At 45.5% G+C, this 22,917-nt stretch overlaps 1 protein-coding gene across 1 annotated transcript in view; it reads left to right on the top strand.

Annotated features, from left to right (window-relative positions):
• Window positions 1-259: 259 nt before the first annotated feature.
• The window catches only part of LOC119180186 (VPS35 endosomal protein-sorting factor-like), a 38,012-nt gene continuing 15,354 nt past the window's right edge, over window positions 260-22,917 (top strand). Inside the window, exons 1-13 of the mRNA XM_037431328.2 lie at window positions 260-513; window positions 2,406-2,502; window positions 5,130-5,252; window positions 6,237-6,402; window positions 7,883-7,956; window positions 8,583-8,711; window positions 10,160-10,244; window positions 11,101-11,178; window positions 17,533-17,677; window positions 18,763-18,856; window positions 18,937-19,014; window positions 19,597-19,878; window positions 19,966-20,082. Of these exons, the coding sequence (XP_037287225.2) occupies window positions 500-513; window positions 2,406-2,502; window positions 5,130-5,252; window positions 6,237-6,402; window positions 7,883-7,956; window positions 8,583-8,711; window positions 10,160-10,244; window positions 11,101-11,178; window positions 17,533-17,677; window positions 18,763-18,856; window positions 18,937-19,014; window positions 19,597-19,878; window positions 19,966-20,082 (1,482 nt within the window). The 5' untranslated portion in view covers window positions 260-499. The remainder of the gene's footprint in view (window positions 514-2,405; window positions 2,503-5,129; window positions 5,253-6,236; window positions 6,403-7,882; window positions 7,957-8,582; window positions 8,712-10,159; window positions 10,245-11,100; window positions 11,179-17,532; window positions 17,678-18,762; window positions 18,857-18,936; window positions 19,015-19,596; window positions 19,879-19,965; window positions 20,083-22,917) is intronic.

Below are 22,917 nucleotides of genomic sequence, written 5' to 3'. Positions count from 1 at the left end.
GGGCGAAACATCGTAAGTCACATAAATGAGCAGTTTTAGAAAGGCACAGACGTGCTTAAGGAGACAGCTGAACCGAATATTTAGCCGCACATTACTTCCACACAATCTGATTTAGTCACCAAATTCATAGACTCTAAGATTACATATGTTGTGCCACCTATGCAATCATTTGAAGAAGCACACCCGGTTTCTGCGGGTTTCTGTTTCTTCGGGCGGCGCTGCGGTCGCTTACGCGCGCGATTGAGGGGGGTGGTGTGTATGTGTGCCAAGTGGTTTCTGTTTCCGTGCTACGTTTGAAGCCTGCAATTCCTTTGATGCGAATTACGATCTTGTCGCTTGCTCGGGCCGCTCGGCTTTGATCAAACTATTTGGCGGTGAGCGCAATTATCGTGCGAGAAAAAAAGCAGTCTTTGAGACGAAGGCGATCTCGGCCAGCGCACTCGGACCGCGCTGCTGAAGTGCCGATGTTTGCGGCGCTTCACCGGTTTTTCGCACGGATATGACAATAAATTGGTAAGTATTTATTTGATTCGTCAAAGTTGGCCCGCTTTATCGTCACTGCACTGCATGTGTGTGTACAGCTGCCGGAGTTCCTCATTTCGATCGCGCGATTGGTGTCACACCGGTGATCAAAATATCCGAGCTGAGATGCGGCGCTAGCACTGCAGGCAGTAACTTAGGCGCGTCTTTTGTGTAACCATTAGTTACCGTCCTGCATCGCGTGCATATCTTCTTTAGAGCCACCTGTTGCCTTGAGCCGCGCACTGATGCCCTCAAATCCCGGTGTCGCCTCTTCACGACATCAAGAGGACGTACTGCCCTTCAGCTCGCTGTACCCTGCTCCAAAGTTTGATTTTGATGTTTTCGAGAAGCCGATCGTGCTATCTGTGCAACTGATGTTGCTCACGCATGGTTTAATTCGCCCAGGTGCGAATATATAACTTACCCCAACTGGTTTCTACTAGTTTGTACCGGTACCAATTCGATACTCGCTGGTACACAGCTAGAAACAAAGTGAGAGTTTCATTAACGTCCGATCGCACCTACAAACAGCTAGCAATCACGTCAGTATCAGGATATATCACGTATGGACAGTTCCAAACCAAGCATTGTTATCTAGTTCAAGACCACACAATCAAGATACGCATGGTGCTTGTTTGCATACAATGCCGCAAGCTGAATCTCGTCGTAGCCAACCTCATTTGAAGTGGAGGCTCTTTGAAAAGGCGCGGCGCGCTCGTCATTCGCTGATGCACTTCGACGAGAAATTCGTAAACAGAGGGTGCGTACTGAAACTGATCGACGTTTTGACAAGTCTTATTCAAGGCTGCCATTGTCCTGCCTTTATTCCTGATGCGCTTCGTAACATAGGCAGGCATTTAGCGCCTCTTAAATACAGCTAGCTAGCTGCCAGGCTTCGTTCTATTTGAATCTCTGTCCAGTGTACAGTTGAACGCCTCTATATTTGTACTACATGCATGTACACGCGGTGCAAAATTTCACAGACTACGATATGCAAGAAAAAGCTGAATATTGTCCCTGCTTCAGCAGGCAGCCTTACATTTAAATTGATGGCCTGTTTTGAAAAGTGAATAACCTCACATACTGTGCAGTTCGACCGTATACAGTAGCAAATTTCTGAGGAATTGAGCGTTTCCTCGGACCTAATGGTCTCCAAACTTTCGTGAAGTGCGTTAGAGGCTAGTTGGTACAACACTGAAAGTAAAATAAAACTGCGTGGGGGATGTAACGCAAGTAGAAGAAGTAAAAAGGACAAGCACGGTTCTGACGACTGGATTTATGGACGTCAGACTTGTACTTCTGACAACCCGCGTTCATGCCAACACTCGTGGCTGTGTCACACATCATCTTAAAGGCCGTTTATCTATCCTAAATGTTCTAGTTCTTTCTTTTATTAATAGATGGAAGGTTAACTAGCACACTTTTCTGAGCCAACCTCACAATCGCGGATACCTCCAAACATTACACGTGCCTTTTTTCAATGACGACTGTGCACCGGAGCGTTCTTTACAATAGGCCGTATTACAAGCACTATGGCGTGCATTCCTCAAAGCCAAATCAGCTGCATGGTGAAGTGGTTGAAAAATAGTTGAAATAGGGACTGTCGCTGGAGCCAATGCTTCAACAAGTGAACTTGTATTCACCATAGCTGCAAGCCGTTCTTGTTGAAATGTTGCCTCCAGCGACTTTTTCCATTCAATGGTTTCTCATCACTCTAAGCCCCTATCTTCCCCTGAGCTTCTGTATGTCATAACAAAGTGTATTGAAGAGGCCGAGCACATTGTCACAAAATAAACTTTCGCTGTATTATGTGTTTTCAACTAGAATAGCTACTGCAAAGTACTGGTACGATTCAACTGACATCTAATGCACTTCTTCCTTAGGGAGAGCAGAGTGATCAACTATGAGACAGAGCGCAAGGAGCGTCGGGGTACTCTGGAAGAGGTGACGGACCACCCACTGAGGACCAATGTCATCACAGTAAGAATGCACAGTTCGTTCAGTGAACCTGTTGCAGTCGTGACAAATGCACGAGCGTTCCGATTCGAGTCTGTTGGTATGCCTTCATGAGAGAAATGTGTTGACATTACCTTTAGATTGATATGTGGGGTTTAACGTCCCAAAACCACTATATGATTATGAGAGACGCCGTAGTGGAGGGCTCCGGAAATTTAGACCACCTGGGGTTCTTTAACGTGCACCCAAATCTGAGTACACGGGCCTACAACATTTCCGCCTCCATCGGAAATTCAGCCGCCGCAGCCGGGATTCGAACCCGCGCCCTGCGGGTCAGCAGCCGACTACCTTAGCCACTATACCACCGCGGCGGGGCTGACATTACCTTTAGCTATCCCTGATTAACTAGATAGCCTTTGTTAGCAAGCAATGCTGGAATCGTGTGAGCAACCTTGGTTAGAGTTCGTTTCAGCCAATACACTATTTTCCGCACAGCTTTATCGATTCAATTGCAGTAATCCACAATTTAAACTTCTTGAGTAACATGATACAATAAAAAAAAAGTGGTCAAAGTATGCACTAGGGACAGGATATTGCTACCATGTTCAGCTTTTATAGGGGAAGCTTAAAGGTCCGAACATTGCCTAAATTGGAGTTTTAGATCTACATCACATTCTGGCTAACCTACTGACCCATTCGCACAGAAATACCATGCAGGTTTTCGTATGTCTTAAATGTTGTTAGTTATATGTTTCGTATATGTAGTTATCATTAGAGGATATTATTCTATTTACTGCGCAGGCAGCTAAGTTTTACACAAGCTGCTGTTTTAAACCTACCCCTATAACATTTCTAGTCTTTGTTTTAGATTCATATATTGTGTTATTCTGCCCGTACTATAGATTACATCCACTCTTCTCTGTATTCTCAATATTCAACTCAAACTGTACCTAACATGAGCTGTGTATTTTGACAACAACAAAATGTTTTTCTTTCCTATACACGAAGAGGTGGCAAAAAAATAAGCCAGGTTAAATTTATCACTGTAATGATGAAAAATTCTCACTATTGTAACCGACAGCAGCATGACAAACTGGGCCCAAGAAAAAAGCTAGCACAAACGAGATCAGGACAATTATTTTCACTTCATTTCCTTTAAAATTATGCCGCTGCAAATTTAAAACACTGCTGGCCTGTCTCATTTAGCTACTTTAATTCAGAGAAAGCTCGTTGGAGAAAAAAAAATCAAAGCTTGCTTTATTGCAATGAAAAGAACATGAGGTAGGGAGAAAATGCTCCCGAAGAATATTATGGGTAGAAAATTGTTTAAAAGACGCTACTTTAGGTTTTGCAACAGTACCTATAAGCTACGTAAGCAGGCACTCTTGACTGTTAATGCAAAATTTTGAAAATACGAACACCCACACATAGGTAGAGTTCCTCAATGGAAGGAATAAGTCTGCAAAGGAAAGCAATATAGATTTGACAAGTGTAAAAAAGAAAGTCCAGTGCTTTGCACCTTTTACGACGGGAAAAGCCAGGGACCGAGCTGCCACGCAGAAGTCAATCAGTCGTGCTTGAGTTCTTGCATGTTTTGTTGATATTTACGTAGCTTGAAATTTGTACACTGCAGAATTTGTGAGGAGGTGTTTGTCGTTAGGGAAAAAAAAACAACACCAAGGCTCTAGAAGCTTTATGGCACAAGCTGTTTCAATTCTTATGCTGCAAGTATTGCGGTAAATGTGCTCAATGTTTAGTTGAATAGTTTAGTTTCACCATGATGCCAATGTAGACATTGCAGTTGTTTGAATATTATAACTGTTGCTATAACCAAAACCTGTAATTATAACCTACAACCTGGCCTATAACTGTACGCATAATATATGTTCTCCTGTGACTCGCCACGTTTCGAACCATGGGAGAACAAGAAGGCTGGTATACCTGTGAAGTATATTGCCCTCAAGCATGAACTGTGGTGTACTGTCTAAAACTGTGCTAAATCCATGAAAAATAATTGCAGGGCACTCTATATTACATCCCAAGAAAGCAAATGATTGAGGCAATACACTGTGTTGCACAGTTTTCAGTAATAATTTGTAATTAGCGTGTAATGTAATATCTAAATATTTTGCAGCTAGTTATCTTCAAGTCTTGCTTTAAGGGAATCAAATATGAGGCTCGAAATTCAGGCCCAGTTTGTTTTTCGGTTGTGTTCGTTTTGAACAAAGAAATATAATACTCTCGACATTGGTCCTGGAACGCGGCGCATCAGACAATTGTCGAACACGGTAGTGTTTTCAGCAAAGTGATCATCAGCTGCGATCGGTAGTGCAGTTTCATTAAATGGGTGCTGGTTGTACGCTCAGGAAGCCTGTAGAATCATGCACAACATTTTTATATCCATTTGAAAGAACAGGGGACATCAAGCGCGCTTCGGCCGCCGGAGTGCACTCTTGTAAACTTACTGGTTAAAAGCGTCGACGGTAATCGCCGTTGGGCCAAGCTCAGGAGGTGTCGCATTCGAGCATGTTCCTTTGGAGTTGGAAGCGCACTAACTTGATGGGCCCGTGAAGTGCACACTGCGCCGTTGTCATGTACTATTGCACACACCGCTACTGAAAGAGATACGACACGACAAGTGGTGTTTACAGGAGCAGCGGCGCCAGTCTTCGACAGAGCGGTTGCGTCTGACCACCACGTCGTGGAGCGGTCCCGACCCTCTGTCCATCAGCGAGGGAGCCGACCCGCTTTCGGCAATGGCCAGCGAGCAGCCGGTAAGTAGCCAATGCTACCGAAGTGTTGCCTCTAGTTGTATCTTGCATGCTTGAAGTGTCAAGACAAGTGAAGCCCCTGTTCTGTTTGTTGAAACATTTTGAACAGGTGTGTTAAAGCAGGGCTAAGAAAATATTTGGCCTGCTGAAAGTGATAATGTGTTGATTAAGGAGTCCATTTTCAGCAGTTCTTTGGGTAAAAAGTTGATTATCGGAAGTCAAAACAAAGGTCGAAGTTAGATTTTTTAAAGTTGCTGTCAGAACGTCACTATTGGTATGAGACTTCACGCAAGTCAGAGTTATCGTTTTGTATGCTTTGCCTCAGTGCAATTTCTGTCTAAGCATTAGATATATATAGATGCTCTAATGAGCTATTTTTAGAACCTTCAAAGCAATGAGGATGCATCTTATGTCTTTTCTAGCCTACCAAGCCATTTCTCGCTGTAAAAGGGACAATTTTGGTGTAGACTAAAATTTCTGGAGAACTTAGAACGGTGTTTTTCTATCAGTGTCTATTAAGTCACTCATGTGAACTTATTCATCGTTATTACGGCAGTAGATGTGAATGCCAGAAGTGCTTAACTTTGACAATGCAATTAAATTTTGGATTGTATGCCATTCGTAGATTCTTGCTCTTGTGTGGTTGTTAACCATTCTAGTGTGACTTTGACTTGTCTGTACAATGCCCTAGAAAAATGGTGCCTTCCTGGGTCTATCCAAGACTTCCTGTGGTTGATCAGTGGATGCTGCGTTGCGCTGCTAAGCTAAAAGTCACGGGCTCAATTCCTGGCAGTCGTATCGTCACTTCGATTTTGATGAAATGCATAAAAGTCCAAGTAAACCGATATAATAGATGCAAGTTGAATACCTCGAGTGGTAAAAACTAACCCGCTCTCCTACAAGACGGCGTACCTCATAATTTGTCATGACAAAAAGAACATAAGGTCTCTTCAATTTGTTTAAGATTCTACTAATGACCATGCGCAGGATCTGGACGTGCCGAGTTCTTCTGTTGCCGAGGAGGGTCGCAGTCGGCAGGCGGTCTCGCCACGTTTCGAGCCGTGGGAGAACAAGAAGGCTGGCATACTGGCCAAGTACTCGACTGCCGAAAAGCTTTCCATTGCCACGAGCTTTCTTTCTGGTGGTGAGAAAGGTAATTGTGCGTTCCACTTTACATCAAGATCTGCGAGGTATGTGTGTTACAAACGAGCACATTAACAATTGCAAATTATGAAGGTCATGCAACAGCTCTGTGGCTTGAATTGCGCTCAACTGGTTAGCAACATTGGATGTTGAGGTACTGCAAGAACCCGATGACGCCACAATCTTAGCAGTGCAAGCAAGTGCAAAAAGCGTCAGTAGTATGTGGCGTTCTGGTGCAAAGGCAAGGCATTTCAGTGCAAAGGTTTTGAATCGCAGCCAGTACTGTTGAGCATTCAGTTGCCTTGAGTTGCTCTTTGCGTGGTCAGTAGGGTTGGTCACGAGACCTCGACTCAGTTATGGAAATGAGTGCTCCCAAAAGAAACTACTACATAAGCTTTCGACTGTGTGCAATTCATATATCAGAGCTAAAACGATTATTACTAATTACATCCCCTATACTTTCCTTGGCATCATTGTCTGCTAGTTCTCATTAATGTTGTGTTTAACAAGAATGGTGAAGGCAGACAAGTCAGTTGTCACGATCTTATGACGTTTAGTTTGTGCCCGTCAGAAATCTACCGGTGCTTTGCAAAGGCCTCAAACTCTGTAGCCAGTGCATGTCTTTTGCTGTAGATGAGCCTTTTCAAGGGCTTCACGGTATTCAAGCTAACTATACTAACACCGTCTGCATTATGATCAGTACAGGTTCCTGTGCATTATGTTGCCTCTACCAACGCGACCTGTGACTGCGTGTTCCAAAGGGTTGTTAAGGCTGCATAGCTAACTGTTCTGAGTGACAGCCGACTGCTATTGCCATATGTCTCTTTTGAAACTCTGATGTAGGATGCATCTTTGCCTATTTTCTATTCGGTGTACGACGCTAGTTATGTTGTTGTTATTAATCACCCCGTGTGAAAATTTCTGGGTTCACTGTTTAACTGCTTCAATGTAGCATACTGGATTGTGTCACAGACTGTGACTGTGCAACACTGCACGTTGTGACCGCCCACTGTGATGCATCATATTGCGACTCTAAGAACGAACAATATGACACTTCATATCTTTGCATGTGATGCAACAGGGAGTGATACCGATGCAAACAGCCATTGCCTGTACCTTTTTGCCTCCTTTCTCTTGGAATTCGCTATTTTGATGTGCCTATTACTCCTCCCACCGCTGGGCACTGTTCAACAGCTTTACTGTAGCATACTGGATTGTGCGACAGACTGTGACGGTGCAACACTGCATATCTCTGTGTGTGACGGTGATATTTTGTGGCACCAACTGACAAGGATATCCTGTGTTCCCTCTCGCATGCTTTTTTTTTTCATCTTTCCAGTTTTCATTCACCCGTTACTTCTACCATTTACTGTGCATATGGTATCTAACTGGTGGCGTCTTCCGTTATAATAACTTCCCCATCATTCACTTCATGTCATCTCATCCTTCTTCCTGTCTCTGAGCCGTGTTTGGTGACGATGTTTGTGCAGTGGTGGTGAAGACGCAGAGTTCTGTGACGGATAAGGTCAAGAATCGGCTCGAGCAGTTGGACGACTTCGAAGAAGTAAGTCTGATGTTGTGTGCGAGTCTGCATGCCTGATTTCAGCATTGAGTTACATAAGTTTTGACCTTATGGTGTGCGTTTAGTGCAGGCGCAACAGGCTTTTATGCTTCTGTAAAAAAGTTTTGGTGAGGGGCTAGGATCCGCCACCGAATTTTCGAGGTGTGGCCCCTACCCTCTTCTCCCTGTTTGTCAGAAATATATATGTACGTATAAATATAGCCACCTTTATACACACACATGTACATGTTGCTGCAAGGTTAACAATTGTGTGATTTAAAACGTTACTGTAGATGAAAAAGAAATGCCAGCAAGTAACTACACACACAAAAAAAATCAGGCGGCAGAAACAAGTTGCAACAAATTTCAGTTGATGGTTCATTATACATCCTCGTAGTTTCAGGTCCCCTTTACTGCCTTTCTAATTTCAGGCGAAACAGGCACATTTGCTATCTAGTGTGGCACCAGGGCAGCTTATTGCTGCGCGAGCTGTTTCATTGGATCTAGACCTTTTCGGATGATTCTACGTCTCGTAGCAAGACGTACAGAATCAACCCAGATGCGATCTAAAGTGTTCAGGCATCAGAGTGTCATTTTGGCTCGAACGTAACCCTTCCCACTCGATGCAGGGCTCGGTGCGGGAGATGTTGAACCTGTCCCAGCAGGAGTACACCACTCGCATCGAGGAGCTGCACCAGGCCCTGCGCCAGGCGTGGGACCAAGACCAGCGTGTGCGCGCACTGAAGATTGCCATTCAGGTGAGGCGGTCCGACGGCTCTTCCAGTGTCGTGCGGCTCCCGTGAATGGATCTCGGTGGACTCGGCTAGTTCGCAAATGAGACTTGAGAAGCTTCGTGAACGTGATCCCAAATCCTTGCTTCTTATGGTAGCTTTAAGCGTTCACGTAAGCCTTTGTTGGTTCGTGAACCACCCATTAAGCTAGGTGAGAAAACACTTTCTGATTAATTGATTGACATGTGAGGATGTGAGGTTTAACGTCCCAAAACCGCCATATGATTATGAGAGATGCCGTAGGGGAAGGCTCCGGAAATTTCGACCACCTGGGGTTCTTTAACGTGCACCCACATTTAATCACACGGGCCTGCAGCATTTTAGCCTCCATTGAAAACGCACCCGCCGCAGCCGGGATCCGATCCTGCGAGCTGCGGCACAGCAGCCGAGTACCTTATCCTCTACACCACTGTGGCGAGGCGAGTAAACACTTTCTGTGGCAAGCAAATACTGCTATAAGCAGTTCAGCCATACCCTGCAGTCGTGTGCAGCTGGCAGAGTGCACAAGTGGGCCGAGAAATTAAGACTTTTTAGGTACCCAATCGCGATACACAAACCCATTTTTACTCTCTTCTGCGCTGTCGTCACTGTTTGACTTCGAACCGTGAATAGCACGCGATTGGCCAATAGCCAACATAAATTGGGAGTGGCATTCGAATCAAATGAGCTTCCTGGCAAAGGTTGCCACCACATGTTGGCGCGTGTGCTTCACAGTCTTCCAACATTACACGGGGAAGCAAACACAGACAGGAATCATAACACGAGAAAGTGATCGCACTTCATCACGTGTTCTCAAGGTCACGATGCGTGCTGGCGTAACTTCTTTTCCCCACACCATTCCTTGCTGTCTAGCTTCCAGCTTGGCAAGAGAAAAGAAAAAGCATGTGAAAGATCCCCATGACACCTTCATTCTTGACAGATCTGAGAAATGAAATTCTTGCAGCAGTCGATTTGTGAGTCAATAAACTCTGATACTCGAGTCATTTCATGATTACCTGAAAACGTGGTTAATGACGCCTGTTGAGTGGTACACTCTAACATCCATTTAACGAACCCAAATGAAATGAAATATCGGTTATAACAAGGTAAATGAAAAATAGTCCTGCAATAAACACAGTGTTAAGGATATACCTTTATAACGAATTTCCAGATATAGCAAACTTATTTCCGTGCCAGGTGCAACTTTGTCATACTAATGAGCTTTGAGTGTATCAGCACAAGAGCATGACAATATTGCAACTGAGAATTTGCGATGCACTCGTCCTGGAATGTGCAGCAGAGAGCTGGTGCGAGATGCTGCTTCACTTGTGCATTTTATCATTGCACTGGCATACATGCCGGTGTTTGGTCATGTGTATTCACCGTGTTCTCGAAAGCTCACAGCGATGCGCTTGTATGTGCGCATATCGATGCAGTGCTCCAAACTTCTGGTGGACACGTCGGTGGTGCAGTTCTACCCGAGCAAGTTTGTCCTGATCACCGACATTCTGGACAACTTCGGTGAGCTCAAGCAGTGTAGCCCGCCCCCCCCCCCCCCCCCCCCCCAGCCTGTGATCAGCCTGTGATCAGTGACATCTGTACCCTCGAAGACCTAATTATTTGCGCTCAAGAGTTGAGAATTTCAGATGTTCAAATGCATATGGTCAATGTTGTTTTTCTTAAAACGTAGCATCTCATGCAGGACTAACTTTTGTATATCTGATAGTCACTCTAAATGTAATAGCAGCAAAAAAATTTTCGATTTGTTAGGTTATATGAGATAATCATTTATTTCTTTTTTTGTTATAATATGGATGTACGAATGTGCTTGACTTGCTTGTGCAACCTTAGTGACCCACGTGAAATTGCTCTGTATTAATGCGTTGCTCTGTGTGGCCTGGAACCGCTTTGTTGCAAGACGAAGTTCAGCGAGTGTTTTGCAGTCGCACTTCACCACCTGACACTCTTATGCTCAATATATTCAAATCAGCTCACAAGATTCACAATGAGCCATATTTTTATCCTAAATGGAATCCAAAGCAGAACCATAAACAAGGTCATAACTGCGTTGGAAGCCGCAAGTACGAAGAGTTGGCAAATCATTGTTCTGCCTATCGGTCTCATGGTGGCCGAGCGATCACAGTGCTACAATTTCCTTTAGTCGGTGTTGTAGGAAACTGTGTTACAAAGGACTGATAAAAACTCTACAAGAAATCCCAATTACACTATTGCATCGAAAGTGTCGTCGAAATTTCAGTCATTCTTTTACCCCCGCTTGCCTGCATTTCCGCCTTGTAGCGCTGTTAACTCTCTAAGCAGTATGTATGCGATTGTAGGATGTGTGAAGTGTTGTCATTAGTTGGTATTTCATGCACAGGCCAGCTGGTGTACCAGCGTATCCACTCCAAGGCTGAGTACCTCAAGCCTGGAAGCAAGGTGCCCGTCCCCCTTCCAGGTTAGTGACACTGCCGCTTGTATGTGTGGTTCTGATACTTTCCAAAAGAGGTGCGAAATTGTTTAAAATTTCTATTAATAGAATCGTACGGTGTCCTGATCAAGTTGAAGACAATGAAGTGGCCATATTTCCTAAACGTTCATATATATATATTTTTTCAAGCAGCTTAACAATCAAGTAGCCACTCTTCCTGAACGTTAATACAGTTAAACCTGCTTATAATGAACCTCCATATTATGAATTCCTCGATATAACGAAGTTTTTCTATTCCCCGTCGTTGCTCCATAGAAGCACATGTATTTGCGACCCCTATGTAACAGAGTAACAGCGGGAGACAACCTTGATATAATAAATTTTCTCCACAGGCAAACTAGGAATTTTGCTCCGCATTTTGGCTTTTGGTACGAGCATACATCTTCCGCAGCTGCCCCGCCGCTGCGGCGGCGCGCGTGGCTCAGCAGGCGAGAGCGAGCGTTTGGTATTGCGCACGGGTAAGCGCCAGGCATGCAGGCGCGCCTGCACCCCATGAGCTGGCATTGCCGTCGTTCTCGCCACCACGGGCGCAAGCGCAGTTGCGCCCCCCCCCCTTCCCCCCACTCCTATTAAAAAAAAAGAGAGAACTATTTTTGCGCTTTTGCAGCGCCAATGTTACAAGACCAGGTTGGGCAGTGCCACGCATTTAGTTAGTGCCACGTATGTGGGGTCGCGCTGAATATTGCCACGTTCCATTTCCCAAGTTTTTGTTATCGTCACAAAACACCACACGATTCTCAGCGCAAACCGCGCCTGCAGTTTTCGAGAAGGTTCCGGACTGTAGTAGATCATTTCGATAAGATCACGCCCACTGTGCGAACGGTACAGATTGTTCTGGAACCTACGCCACCACCAGCGATAACGCTAGAACATTCGACGGCAAGGGTATAAATGCCAACGCGCTTCGCCGCTTGTCAGTTGTTGATCGAAGGCCGACGCTCCGTTCGCCGCTATCAGTCCGAGATTGCTATCTGTGCGAGACTGCTGCTGTAATTGGACTTTCCGTTTACCGGGCACAGGTTCGCCCAAATAAACAGTTAAATCCCAACACGAAGTCTCCTGTCTTCGGCCACGTCACGACCTCGTGACATCTGGTGGAGGTGCTGCTTCGTTCATGTACCGGACGCCCCCGTCAAGCCGTGAACCCAGCCCACGTCGCGGAGAAGACACCGACGCCAACCAGGAGCAGCGAACAAGTCGCTGACAGCAAGAGCTACCACCAGAGCACGGGCTTCTACAAGACAAGGCGCGGAAGACCAAGGCCATGACCGCGACTGCAGCGACAATGACAACCGCAGCGTCCCAGCCCACGATGGTCATGCATCAACCCAGGTTTCGACGCGAGAACGTGAGGCCATGAAGAGACAAGTTGATGAAATGCTGCGGGATGACATTATCCAGCCGTCCAAGAGTCCATGGGCATCCCCCGTGGTGTTAGTGAAGAAAAAGGATGGGACTTTACGTTTCTGCGTCGATTATCGCCGCCTGAACAAAATCACAAGAAAGGACGTGTATCCTCTCCCACGAATAGACGACGCACTTGATCGGCTCCATAACGCCAAGTACTTTTCGTCAATGGACCTCAAGACTGGCTATTGGCAAATCGAAGTCGACGAAAGAGACCGAGAGAAGACGGTGTTTATAACACCGGACGGCCTCTTCGAGTTTAAGGTGATGCCCTTCGGCCTTTGCTCAGCGCCTGCAACTTTTCAACGCGTTATGGATACAGTACTGGCAGGATTGAAGTGGCAGACTTGCCTTGTGTACTTGGATGACGTCGTCGTGTTTTCCTCGAGTTTCGACGAGCATCTTCGGCGCTTTGAAGCTGTACTTCAAGCCATCAAGACTTCCGGACTCACACTGAAGCCAGAAAAGTGCAGATTTGCGTATGAGGAGCTCTTGTTTCTGGGGCACGTTATCAGCAAGTCTGGAGTTCGTCCCGATCCACGGAAAACAGCCGCCATCGCCGACTTCCTGCCGCCCACTGACAAGAAAGCCGTGCGCCGATTTTTGGGCCTGTGCGCCTGTTATAGGCGGTTCGTTGAAAACTTCGCCCGCATCGCCGATGCTCTCACTAACCTTACCAAGGCCGACGTGGAGTTCAAGTGGGAAACGCCACAGGAACACACTTTCCAGGAGCTTAAACATCGCCTCCAGACGCCTTCGTTACTTGCCCATTTCGACGAATTCGCCGAGACAGAAATACATACTGACGCAAGCAGCGTAGGTCTTGGCGCCGTTCTTGTGCAGAGGGCGGACGGACTTGAAAGGGTTATTAGTTACGCCAGCCGATCGCTATCCAAAGCAGAAGCTAATTATTCCACAACAGAAAAGGAGTGCCTCGCCATCATCTGGGCTACGTCGAAATTTCGCCCCTACCTCTACGGCAGGCCTTTCAAAGTTGTCAGCGACGCAAGACACCACCGACAAGGCCAGCGGGACTTCTGCAGCCAATTGATCCACCTTGCCGACCTTTCCAGCAGATTAGTATGGACCTACTGGGGCCGTTCCCGACGTCGACTTTCGGAAACAAGTAGATCGTGGTAGCTACCGACTACCTCACCCGCTACGCCGAGACAAAAGCCCTGCCAAAAGGCAGTGCATCCGAGGTAGCTAAGTTCTTCGTCGAAAATATCGTCCTATGTTACGGCGCCCCGGAGGTCCTTATCACCGACAGAGGAACGGCATTCACTGCCGACTTAACTCAAGCGATCTTGGCATACAGCCAAACAAACCACCGCCGGACGACAGCGTACCACCCACAGACCAACGGCCTCACCGAGCGGCTTAACAAGACGATCGCCGACATGCTGTCAATGTACGTCGATGTCGAACACAAGACGTGGGACGCCATTCTTCCGTATGTGACCTTCGCATACAACACGGCGGTGCAGGAGACGACGCAGATATCTCCATACAAATTGGTCTACGGAAAGCCCGGCAACGACGCTCGATGCCATGTTACCCAACGTCACCGACGAAGAAAACCTCGATGTGAGCGAGTACCTTCAACGTGCCGAAGAAGCCCGACAACTTGCGCGTCTCCGTATCAAGAATCAACAGACGACCGACAGCCACCGTTACAACCTTCGACGACGCTTCGTGGAATACCAGCCCGGTGAACGTGTTTGGGTGTGGACGCCGATACGCCGACGTGGACTATGTGAAAAGCTTCTGCGACGGTACTTCGGACCGTACAGGGTGGTTCGACGTCTCGGCCCACTTGATTACGAGGTTGTCCCCGACGGCATCACGAACTCTCAACGACGCCGATCGCGACCTGAAGTCGTCCATGTCGCGCGCCTCAAGCCGTTTCATGCGCGTTAACAAACTGAAACAGTGTTTTTTTTTTGTATTGTTGTATCGTAATTTATTCATTTTACTTTCTTGCATTATTATTGTACCTTCATCTTTAGTTAAAGCATCGGGACGATGCCTTTTTTCAGAGGGGGGCAATGCCACGTTCTATTTCCCAAGTTTTTGTTATCGTCACAAAACACCACACGATTCTCAGCGCAAACCGCGCCTGCAGTTTTTGAGAAGGTTCCGGACTGTAGTAGATCATTTCAATAAGATCACGCCCACTGTGCGAACGGTACAGATTGTTCTGGAACCTACGCCACCGCCAGCGATAACGCTAGAACATTCGATGGCAAGGGTATAAATGCCGACGCGCTTCGCCGCTTGTCAGTTGTTGATCGAAGGCCGACGCTCCGTTCGCCGCTATCAGTCCGAGATTGCTATCTGTGCGAGACTGCTGCTGTAATTGGACTTTCCGTTTACCGGGCACAGGTTCGCCCAAATAAACAGTTAAATCTCAACACGAAGTCTCCTGTCTTCGGCCACGTCACGACCTCGTGACAATATGGAGGGCGCTTTACTGAATAGTTTTCTACGGTATCTGTGTCTGTCCGTGTCGTTCACTCTTCGTTTTGAACACCATGTGCTCGTGCATAGTTTCACTGCGCGCGCATGGTGTGGCCCCCGACGATGTTGAGCATAGCGGGTTTTTTTATGGGGATATCAATTATGTGGACAGTCTCGACAGGTTTTTTGCCGTCGCCGCCACGGTCATTCACCGTATATGTATTAAAGCTGAAGGGGAAAAAAAACTGCCCGCGCTCGGCGCCAGCTCGTCACGATGCGCCGACAGGCGCTTGTCTTTCACACATACTTGTGTGAATGGGGAGGGGGGTAGATGCTTGAGCGCACGCGCTTATCCTTCGGTGGGTAGAATTGCGGGCCTTTGGCCGGAACAATTGCTTTTAGTTGCCGGGCGCACAAAGATCACGTCTCTCGCTGGACAGGCGCTGTTTGTGAAAAGAATGCATATTTCAAACACAGCAAGGTAATAACTGGGGCACTTGTTAGTTCGCACCAAAATATTGACGGACTCTGGTTCGCACTCATATCTGTACCTGTGAAGGCACGTTTCATGCCTCATTTTTGTTTAAACAGCGCGTTAAGTGTTGAGCGGCAAACATTATTAGTTGGCTCTCATCCTGTGTATGTTGTTTTCATGTGTCATTTGTGTGTGAGTAGTGCGCTGCACGTTTCAATCTGCTTGCCGTTCTCAGCGTTACGTCCCAAGTTGTTGCTATCGCATTCATTGCTTCGCCCTTGTAGCGAAGCTCTAACTTTTCTTAATTTCGAACAATTGTGTCGTCACCATCGGGGGGAGCGTCAGATTAGGCGCTGATAGAAACTCTCTTAGACCACGCTGACGACGGACCTTCAGAAGTCGACTTGTCACGTGCTTTCGTCTTGCACCGCGCCGCAACTTCGCAGGCCGGTAGCTTTCGCTATTAGCGGATTAGTTCTGGCAACATGATGGCGTGTTGAATGCAATGTAATGAACGGGATAGCAAAAAAAAAATGTAATGTTATAAGAAGTAAGGCTTGCAGTCAACTCTTTTGGATCCGATATCGTGGAATTCCTACAAAATGCTGGTGTGAGCAAACACGGCCACTCCAGGGAGAAGTGCTCTTTTCACACAGTTCCTTCACGTTGAAACCCCACTGATACTTCCCGAGATAGCACGTGCGCCAGCGATCGTGACCGCCCTTAAAATCCAAGTTCATTATTGCTACTCGAGCAATGCCCCTCCCCCCTCCACGCATTGTTTCGTGCTCATTCAAGAAGGGTGGTTTACTTTCTGTTTGAACATTCGACGACAGTTCTAATACGCGGAAGAAGTTATGCACTCTCCAGGCGATAGGCATGGGCCGACTCATTTGATCTCTGCTTCAGCAGCGCTCGCGCGCATTTACCCGCTCGTGAAAGGTACGATGCACGGAACAGAAACGGCAGAAACCCATTGCGAGTGTCAGTATAATTGCTGTTGGAATAATGAATCCGTTTTTACTGCAAAATGAGTGTTTGCGGTTAGCTCTGCCTTCAGTCCCTTTTTTGCTTAATTTTTGCGTGTATTTTCTGAATTTTCGTACCGAACCTGCATATAACGAAATCCTTTTTATAACGAAATTTTTTGGGAAATTATCAATTTCTTTACATCCAGGTTTAACTATATATATTTTTTTTTTCCAGACAGCTTTCAAAGAAGTCGAAAAGGCTGTGCACACACTTAAACACAAAATTTGTGTGCACTTATGATATATTTTATCTCCACAAGCATGAAAAGGTGCCTAAGCTCAAAATCGACTCTAGAATCCGTGCGGAGTTGTCACAAAAATAGCTGTCTGTGACAAAAAGCTCTAGATAAATAGCTTTCTTTGACATCCAAACTCAAATAAGACTCACCATTACTGCTCACTGGTAGCTACACATGGCAGAAGTAGAACATAGAATGTACAGCTCCACATCATGGACTTCAAGTTGAGGGGGGCATTGCAACTTCCAGAAGATGGCATGCCTGAGCCTGTTTGATACTGATGACGAGGTGTATCATTCATCCGTCTACCTGCTCAGAAGCTGACAACAGCAGAAGTATGTCATCATCAGCTTGGCAGCCTTGCCAAGATGGCTTCAGTGGCGCCATGTACAGCCGCCCATTTTTGTTTTTTAACCTGAACGCACGAGCATCGACCACTCAGTCAGTAAATGCTGTTTAATGAAGCATGGCGGCTAAATGAATGAGAATGGGCACATCTGCCTGACGAACATTCCTGTGTAGATGCCCCATGCCAGGCTGTTCTGGGAACCGGACATGGGGAGGCCAGCAATCGGTGCTTATTAACTCGGTGGTCCATGCTCGTGCGTGCAGGTTAACGAAATAAGCAGTTGTGCTACTCGCTCATAACTAATTCAGCCCAAGTGCAACTTGGCTGTACTTGTTTTTTAAGAGTGGCGCTTTCTCGCAGCGGACTTCACGCCAGACCAGGTGCCCGAGTCCGCCAAGGAGACGTGCCGCAACTGGTTCTTCAAGATAGCCTCGGTGCGCGAGCTCATCCCCCGGTTCTACGTGGAAACGGCCATCCTTCGCTGCTGCAGCTTTCTCACCCGAAGGTCAGCAGCCATCTGATGCAGGCACATATGCCGAGAATCATTATTCCGATTTCATAACCAGCCCTTGTAGCTATGCAGTCCAATTTTGTTATAACACAGTCAAGTACAAGGAGCTTCACCATAATCTGCATTCATTATAAAATGGTGTCTATTAGCATCTTAGCAGTGACACCATTTTAGTTGTCGTAACATCTAGCATGGGTTCGTGTAAAGTGTCAATGGTTTTGAGTTAGGTGATACAAACATTTGTCCGGCAGAAATTATGGAATGGCACTGTTTCTCACAGTACCATGCTGCTTCTGTTTTCTTTAGTGGAGGGCAGCATTCAGTAGCTGTATGAGATACCTGTATTGTTTTTAATGTGCATGGACATAGGAGCTCTGGTTGTACAATATAGCGGGTTTGAAAAACATGACAATGAGATAGGCATGCACAAGGGGGGCACTGTACATATGCTTTTGTATGCCCCTGACGTTAAACCTGTCGGCGTAACTTCCACACCTGCGTACTAAATGACTGGCTTGTGTGGCTTTTTGTATTGCGATAGCAGTTATATGGACACTCTTGACGCTTCTTTGCCCTCGGTGATGCTGTTATGTCCCGTATTAGGTCCAGATCGATGACATTGTTTCAAGTGTTGTATAATCTATGTGCTTGTGAAATCATATGAACATTGGCAACAAAAGTTTATCTAGTGCAGAGAAAACACGCTGGTTGTCTTTGGTTGCATGAAAGGTTGATGGGACGGAGAGGCGGCCGTGTGGTTGTGCACTTTGCTCAGCTGTGTGCAGTCACATCTGCTTATCCTTACAGGCATTAGCAGATGGCTCATGCATTCGTATGTGCTCACCAAACCTTATCCCTCATCGCTCATTGTGCAATTAATTTAAAGCCTGAAGGTTGCTTGGCCCAGTGCAGCAGACTGCCACAGTCATGTTTCCTTAGGCTAGAATATTGTAGAGTTAGGCGAGGTTAGCTGCTGCAGATGTTAGCCGCTAACCGTACTTCGTATGGTATTATTTTTCGCTAGTGCATTTCTTGCTTAGACCTTGCGATGAAACTGCAGCCTTCTTTGGTCATTTCAGAGAATATTCGGGGGTACTGCTCCGGCTGACGGGCACCATCTGTGGCATAGGCGATCCTCTGGTTGCTGCTTACGCGCGGTGCTACCTCTGCAGGGTTCGTTGCTGCGTCTGCTGCTTCGTCTTTGGCTTTACAGCCAAACAGCACTTAAGCCCATTATTATTGTTTCTGTTCAGGTTGGCATGTCGGTTGCCCCCGAGGTCCAGGAACATGTCCTAGAGAATTTTTGGCAGTTCCTACTCACATATCCTCAGGTAAGGTGGTGCTTTTACTCCACAAGCACATGTTCTAAAGACCTGTGTGAGAGCCACAGGCCCAATATAGCTCTTTGAAATTTGGTGAAAAACGGCAGAATTTTAACCATTAGCAAAACTCACAAATAGAAGTTGCAGCCTACCTACCCGGAGTAATTGTTGAAGGCTTTCAAAATAATGAGAATCTTTCATGCCAAAGAAAGTAGCTAAGATAATTTGTAAATGTGCAAGCTAACCAGAGCAGTGGTATCGTTCTGATAACCAACCCTAAGCTATGGCACAGCATGAATGAATGAACGAATGAATTAATTGCACAGTAATGTCTGTGTAATTATGGTACTGAAATTCTATAACGTTCAAACATGTCGTTAAAATCTATTTCATTACTAACAATAATGACCTTGAACAAAGCTATAGTTTCAAAGTTTCAGCACGTTTTCTTTAATTGAAGTTGTGCATTGAAACAGAAGTGAACTTTGATAGTGTATTTGTGGAAATCCTCATAAGCATCTTTTCAATGTTAAATAACGTTCTGTATGATGGCACTCCATTTGATCTTGGCAACATTGTTTTCTTGTGCAGCTTGAGCGGCCGGTGGTGCAGCAGCTGCTGCGGCAGCAGAAGCTGGACCTGTCCACCTACTTGACCCTGTACTGCCCGGCGCTGGACTGGATCCTGCAGTGCGTCGCCCACGGTGCCTCCGAGAACCTGTTGGACCAGGTGCTGGCACGATGCAAGGCGCAGTGCAACAGCGCCCTGCTGCTCAACTCCATCATGACTGCCTTCCGACCCGAGTTTGTGGCCTATCGGGCCCTCGAGTTTGTCAGCCTCATGAGGGACTGCGACGATGCCTCGTTCCCCAAGGTGTGTGTGTGTGTGCGTGTACATATCGCTGCTAATTCTTCAACTTCCAGGCTGACCCGGAATTTCACACTTTTTTCATGTCTGCAGCATGTGCTCCTGCGCACGCTGGGGCTGTGCCTAGTGTTGGCCGACCCACCCGAGGACCAGCGACGACAAGTGCTGAGCCAGGCCTGGAAGGCCATCGCCAAGCTGCGCAGTCCCGCCGTAAGTTGTCGGTACAGGTGCCGACATGTACCTCTTGCACTGCTTCTTCGTCATTTCATTCTCAACGCAGCACGGTGAAACCGTTAATACGTCCCTGTTCGCTACGTTTTTCCTGCACGTGCATTGCCAAATGTCAGTCCCATACCAGACTGATTTGCGACAATTGTAATCAGACGTCATATTCAATTCTAGACCTTTTTTTCATTAGTGGCTCAATCTCTGCCCAAGCTAGCTGTTCTGTTCTCCCTGGAATATCTGATCATCAGGCTGTAATACTCACGCTTACTAATGTTGTTTTAAAGAAAAATTGCAAGGTGGTCTCGTTCCCAAACTTTTCACGTGCTGATGACACCTCAATATTGGATTTACTAGCATTTGAATTTGATTCTTTTTCGAGTTGCACTGCTGATATTCATTATCTGTGGAAGCGTTTCAAAGACCTTATAAATGAGTGTATTGATAGATTTGTTCCTCGTATTGTAAAAAAATCGAAAGGAAAGAACCCCTGGATTTCTCGGGAAACGTTGCAGTTGCGAAGACGGCTCAAACGTTTAAAAAATCAAAGACGGTGCTCTAAAGACGTAGGTATCCTCCAGCAAAAAATTTCTGAACTTGCTTCTCAAGTGAAAGCAAATGTTGTGTCTGATAAGGAACGCTATTATGGCCAACAACTTCCGAGTCTCATGTCTTCGTCTCCCGAGAGGTTCTGGAGTTTAATTTCGCCTAATACTGTGACTACTGATGTTTTTGTAATTGATGGTGTTGAAACTAGTGATTCATTTGTTATTTCTAACGCTTTCAATGATCATTTTAAATCTGTTTTTACGAGGGATAACGGTGTCCTGGAAACATTTGATGTGGCAAGCCCACCCCTTCCGGATATCATCATAAGTGAAGAGGGAGTTCTTAATCTGCTTTTAAAACTGGATGTTAAGAAATCTTCAGGTCCGGATGGAATACCGAATGAGTTCTTAAAGCGCTACGCACAATGGGTTTCAAAGTACCTAACAATTCTCTTTTCTAAATCTCTGAAAGATGGTCAAGTTCCGGATGACTGGGTAACTGCTAAAGTCAAGCCCTTACATAAGAGTGGAGATCCCCATTCTGTTACTAACTATCGGCCGATCTCATTAATTTCAACTTCCTGTAAACTCATTGAGCATATAATACATAAGCACATTTCAGACTTCCTAGATAAGCACAATATTTTGTCAGATTCACAACACGGATTCAGGAAAGGATTTTCTACTTGTACTCAGCTGGTAACAACAGTACATGATTTTGCGCTATCTATAAATTCCGGAAAACAGGTAGATGCAATTTTTATGGATTTTGCTAAAGCTTTCGATACGGTCTCACACAATAAATTACTCTTCAAACTTGATTTAATTCTTAAAAATACCCAGCTTCTAAACTGGATTTCTGGCTATCTTTTGAATCGAAAACAATACGTCTCTTTCAATGAACATTGTTCTCGTACAGTACCGGTTGACTCGGGAGTGCCCCAAGGCTCCGTGCTTGGGCCGCTCTTCTTTTTGTTGTTTATAAATGACATATCGCATGATATACCTGTAAAAGTCAAGTTATATGCGGATGACTGCATTCTATACTCGGAAGTTGAAAACCATACCGACCAAATTCATTTAAACGACGCATTTCAAAAGGTCATTCGTTGGTGTGATAAATGGCAGATGTCAGTTAATTTTAAAAAGACTGTTTTCATGAAAATTTCCCACAAACGTACCCCTCTTCATTTTGCATATTCAGCCAATAATGTTTTTTTGCAGGAGGTACATCACTACAAGTACCTTGGTCTTTGGATTTCGAATGACCTAAACTGGACAAGACATATTAATACTGTAATAAGCTCGTGCAATTACAAGCTATTTTATCTTAGACGAGCTCTCAAGCTTTCAACCCCCGCCGTTCGCCTTATTGCTTTTAATGCAATTGTTCAACCTTCTTTAGATTATGCTTCCATAATCTGGTACCCTCACACCAGAAAAAACATTAGCGAAATGGAAAAAATTCAAAAGAGAGCTGTTAGATTTATTTATAACAGTTTCGGCCGCACTTCAATAACACGTTTATTATCAAAAGCCAATCTTTCAACACCTACTCAAAGGAATAAAGTATTAAGATTGAAATTTTTCTTTCAGTTAGTTAAAGGTTATTATAAGTTAGACTTATCACACATACTTAATTTCTCCACGGGATATGCCACAAGACAGAGGCATTCCCTTACAATAACCCCATTCTCCACCCGTAATAACACGTTCAAATATTCATTTTTTCCGAGGACAATCATCGAATGGAATAACCTTAGTAATGAAGTTGTTTCCCAGTCTTCCTTGAATCTTTTTGCTGCGCAGCTCCAGCAGTGAGTGTCTGATATGTGATCCTGCTTTTTATTTCTATCACTGTAGCAATTCCCCACTCGTGACCAACTTGAATATAGCGCTGATTTCATTATATGCCCTTATGACTGTTCATTGCAAACCATTGTCTTTTTGTGTACATACCTCACCTGTTTTATATTTACTTGTTTGCCGATTTGTTAATTTAGCAAATGTGTATCCACCCTGCTAAAACCCTATGTTAGGGTTGCAGTATTCATAAATAAAATAAATAAATAAATAATATTCTCCCAGATCCTACGTTATTTTTCGTGGTCGTATAAGAAGAGTAATGACGACATTCTATTGTGCCTAGCACAGTTTTAATCAGAAATTTTAAAGCCACTATGTGCTTTGCTGCTTGGATTTAGCTGAGCTTCCTGTTGAACTCGTGCCTTCCTCACTTCCTGTGTTCATTTGAGTGTTTACACGAATAACA

This window comes from Rhipicephalus microplus, chromosome 7 (assembly GCF_043290135.1).
Source record: "Rhipicephalus microplus isolate Deutch F79 chromosome 7, USDA_Rmic, whole genome shotgun sequence".
Classification (NCBI taxonomy): domain Eukaryota; kingdom Metazoa; phylum Arthropoda; class Arachnida; order Ixodida; family Ixodidae; genus Rhipicephalus; species Rhipicephalus microplus.
This window is presented reverse-complemented; position numbering and strand designations above follow the sequence as displayed.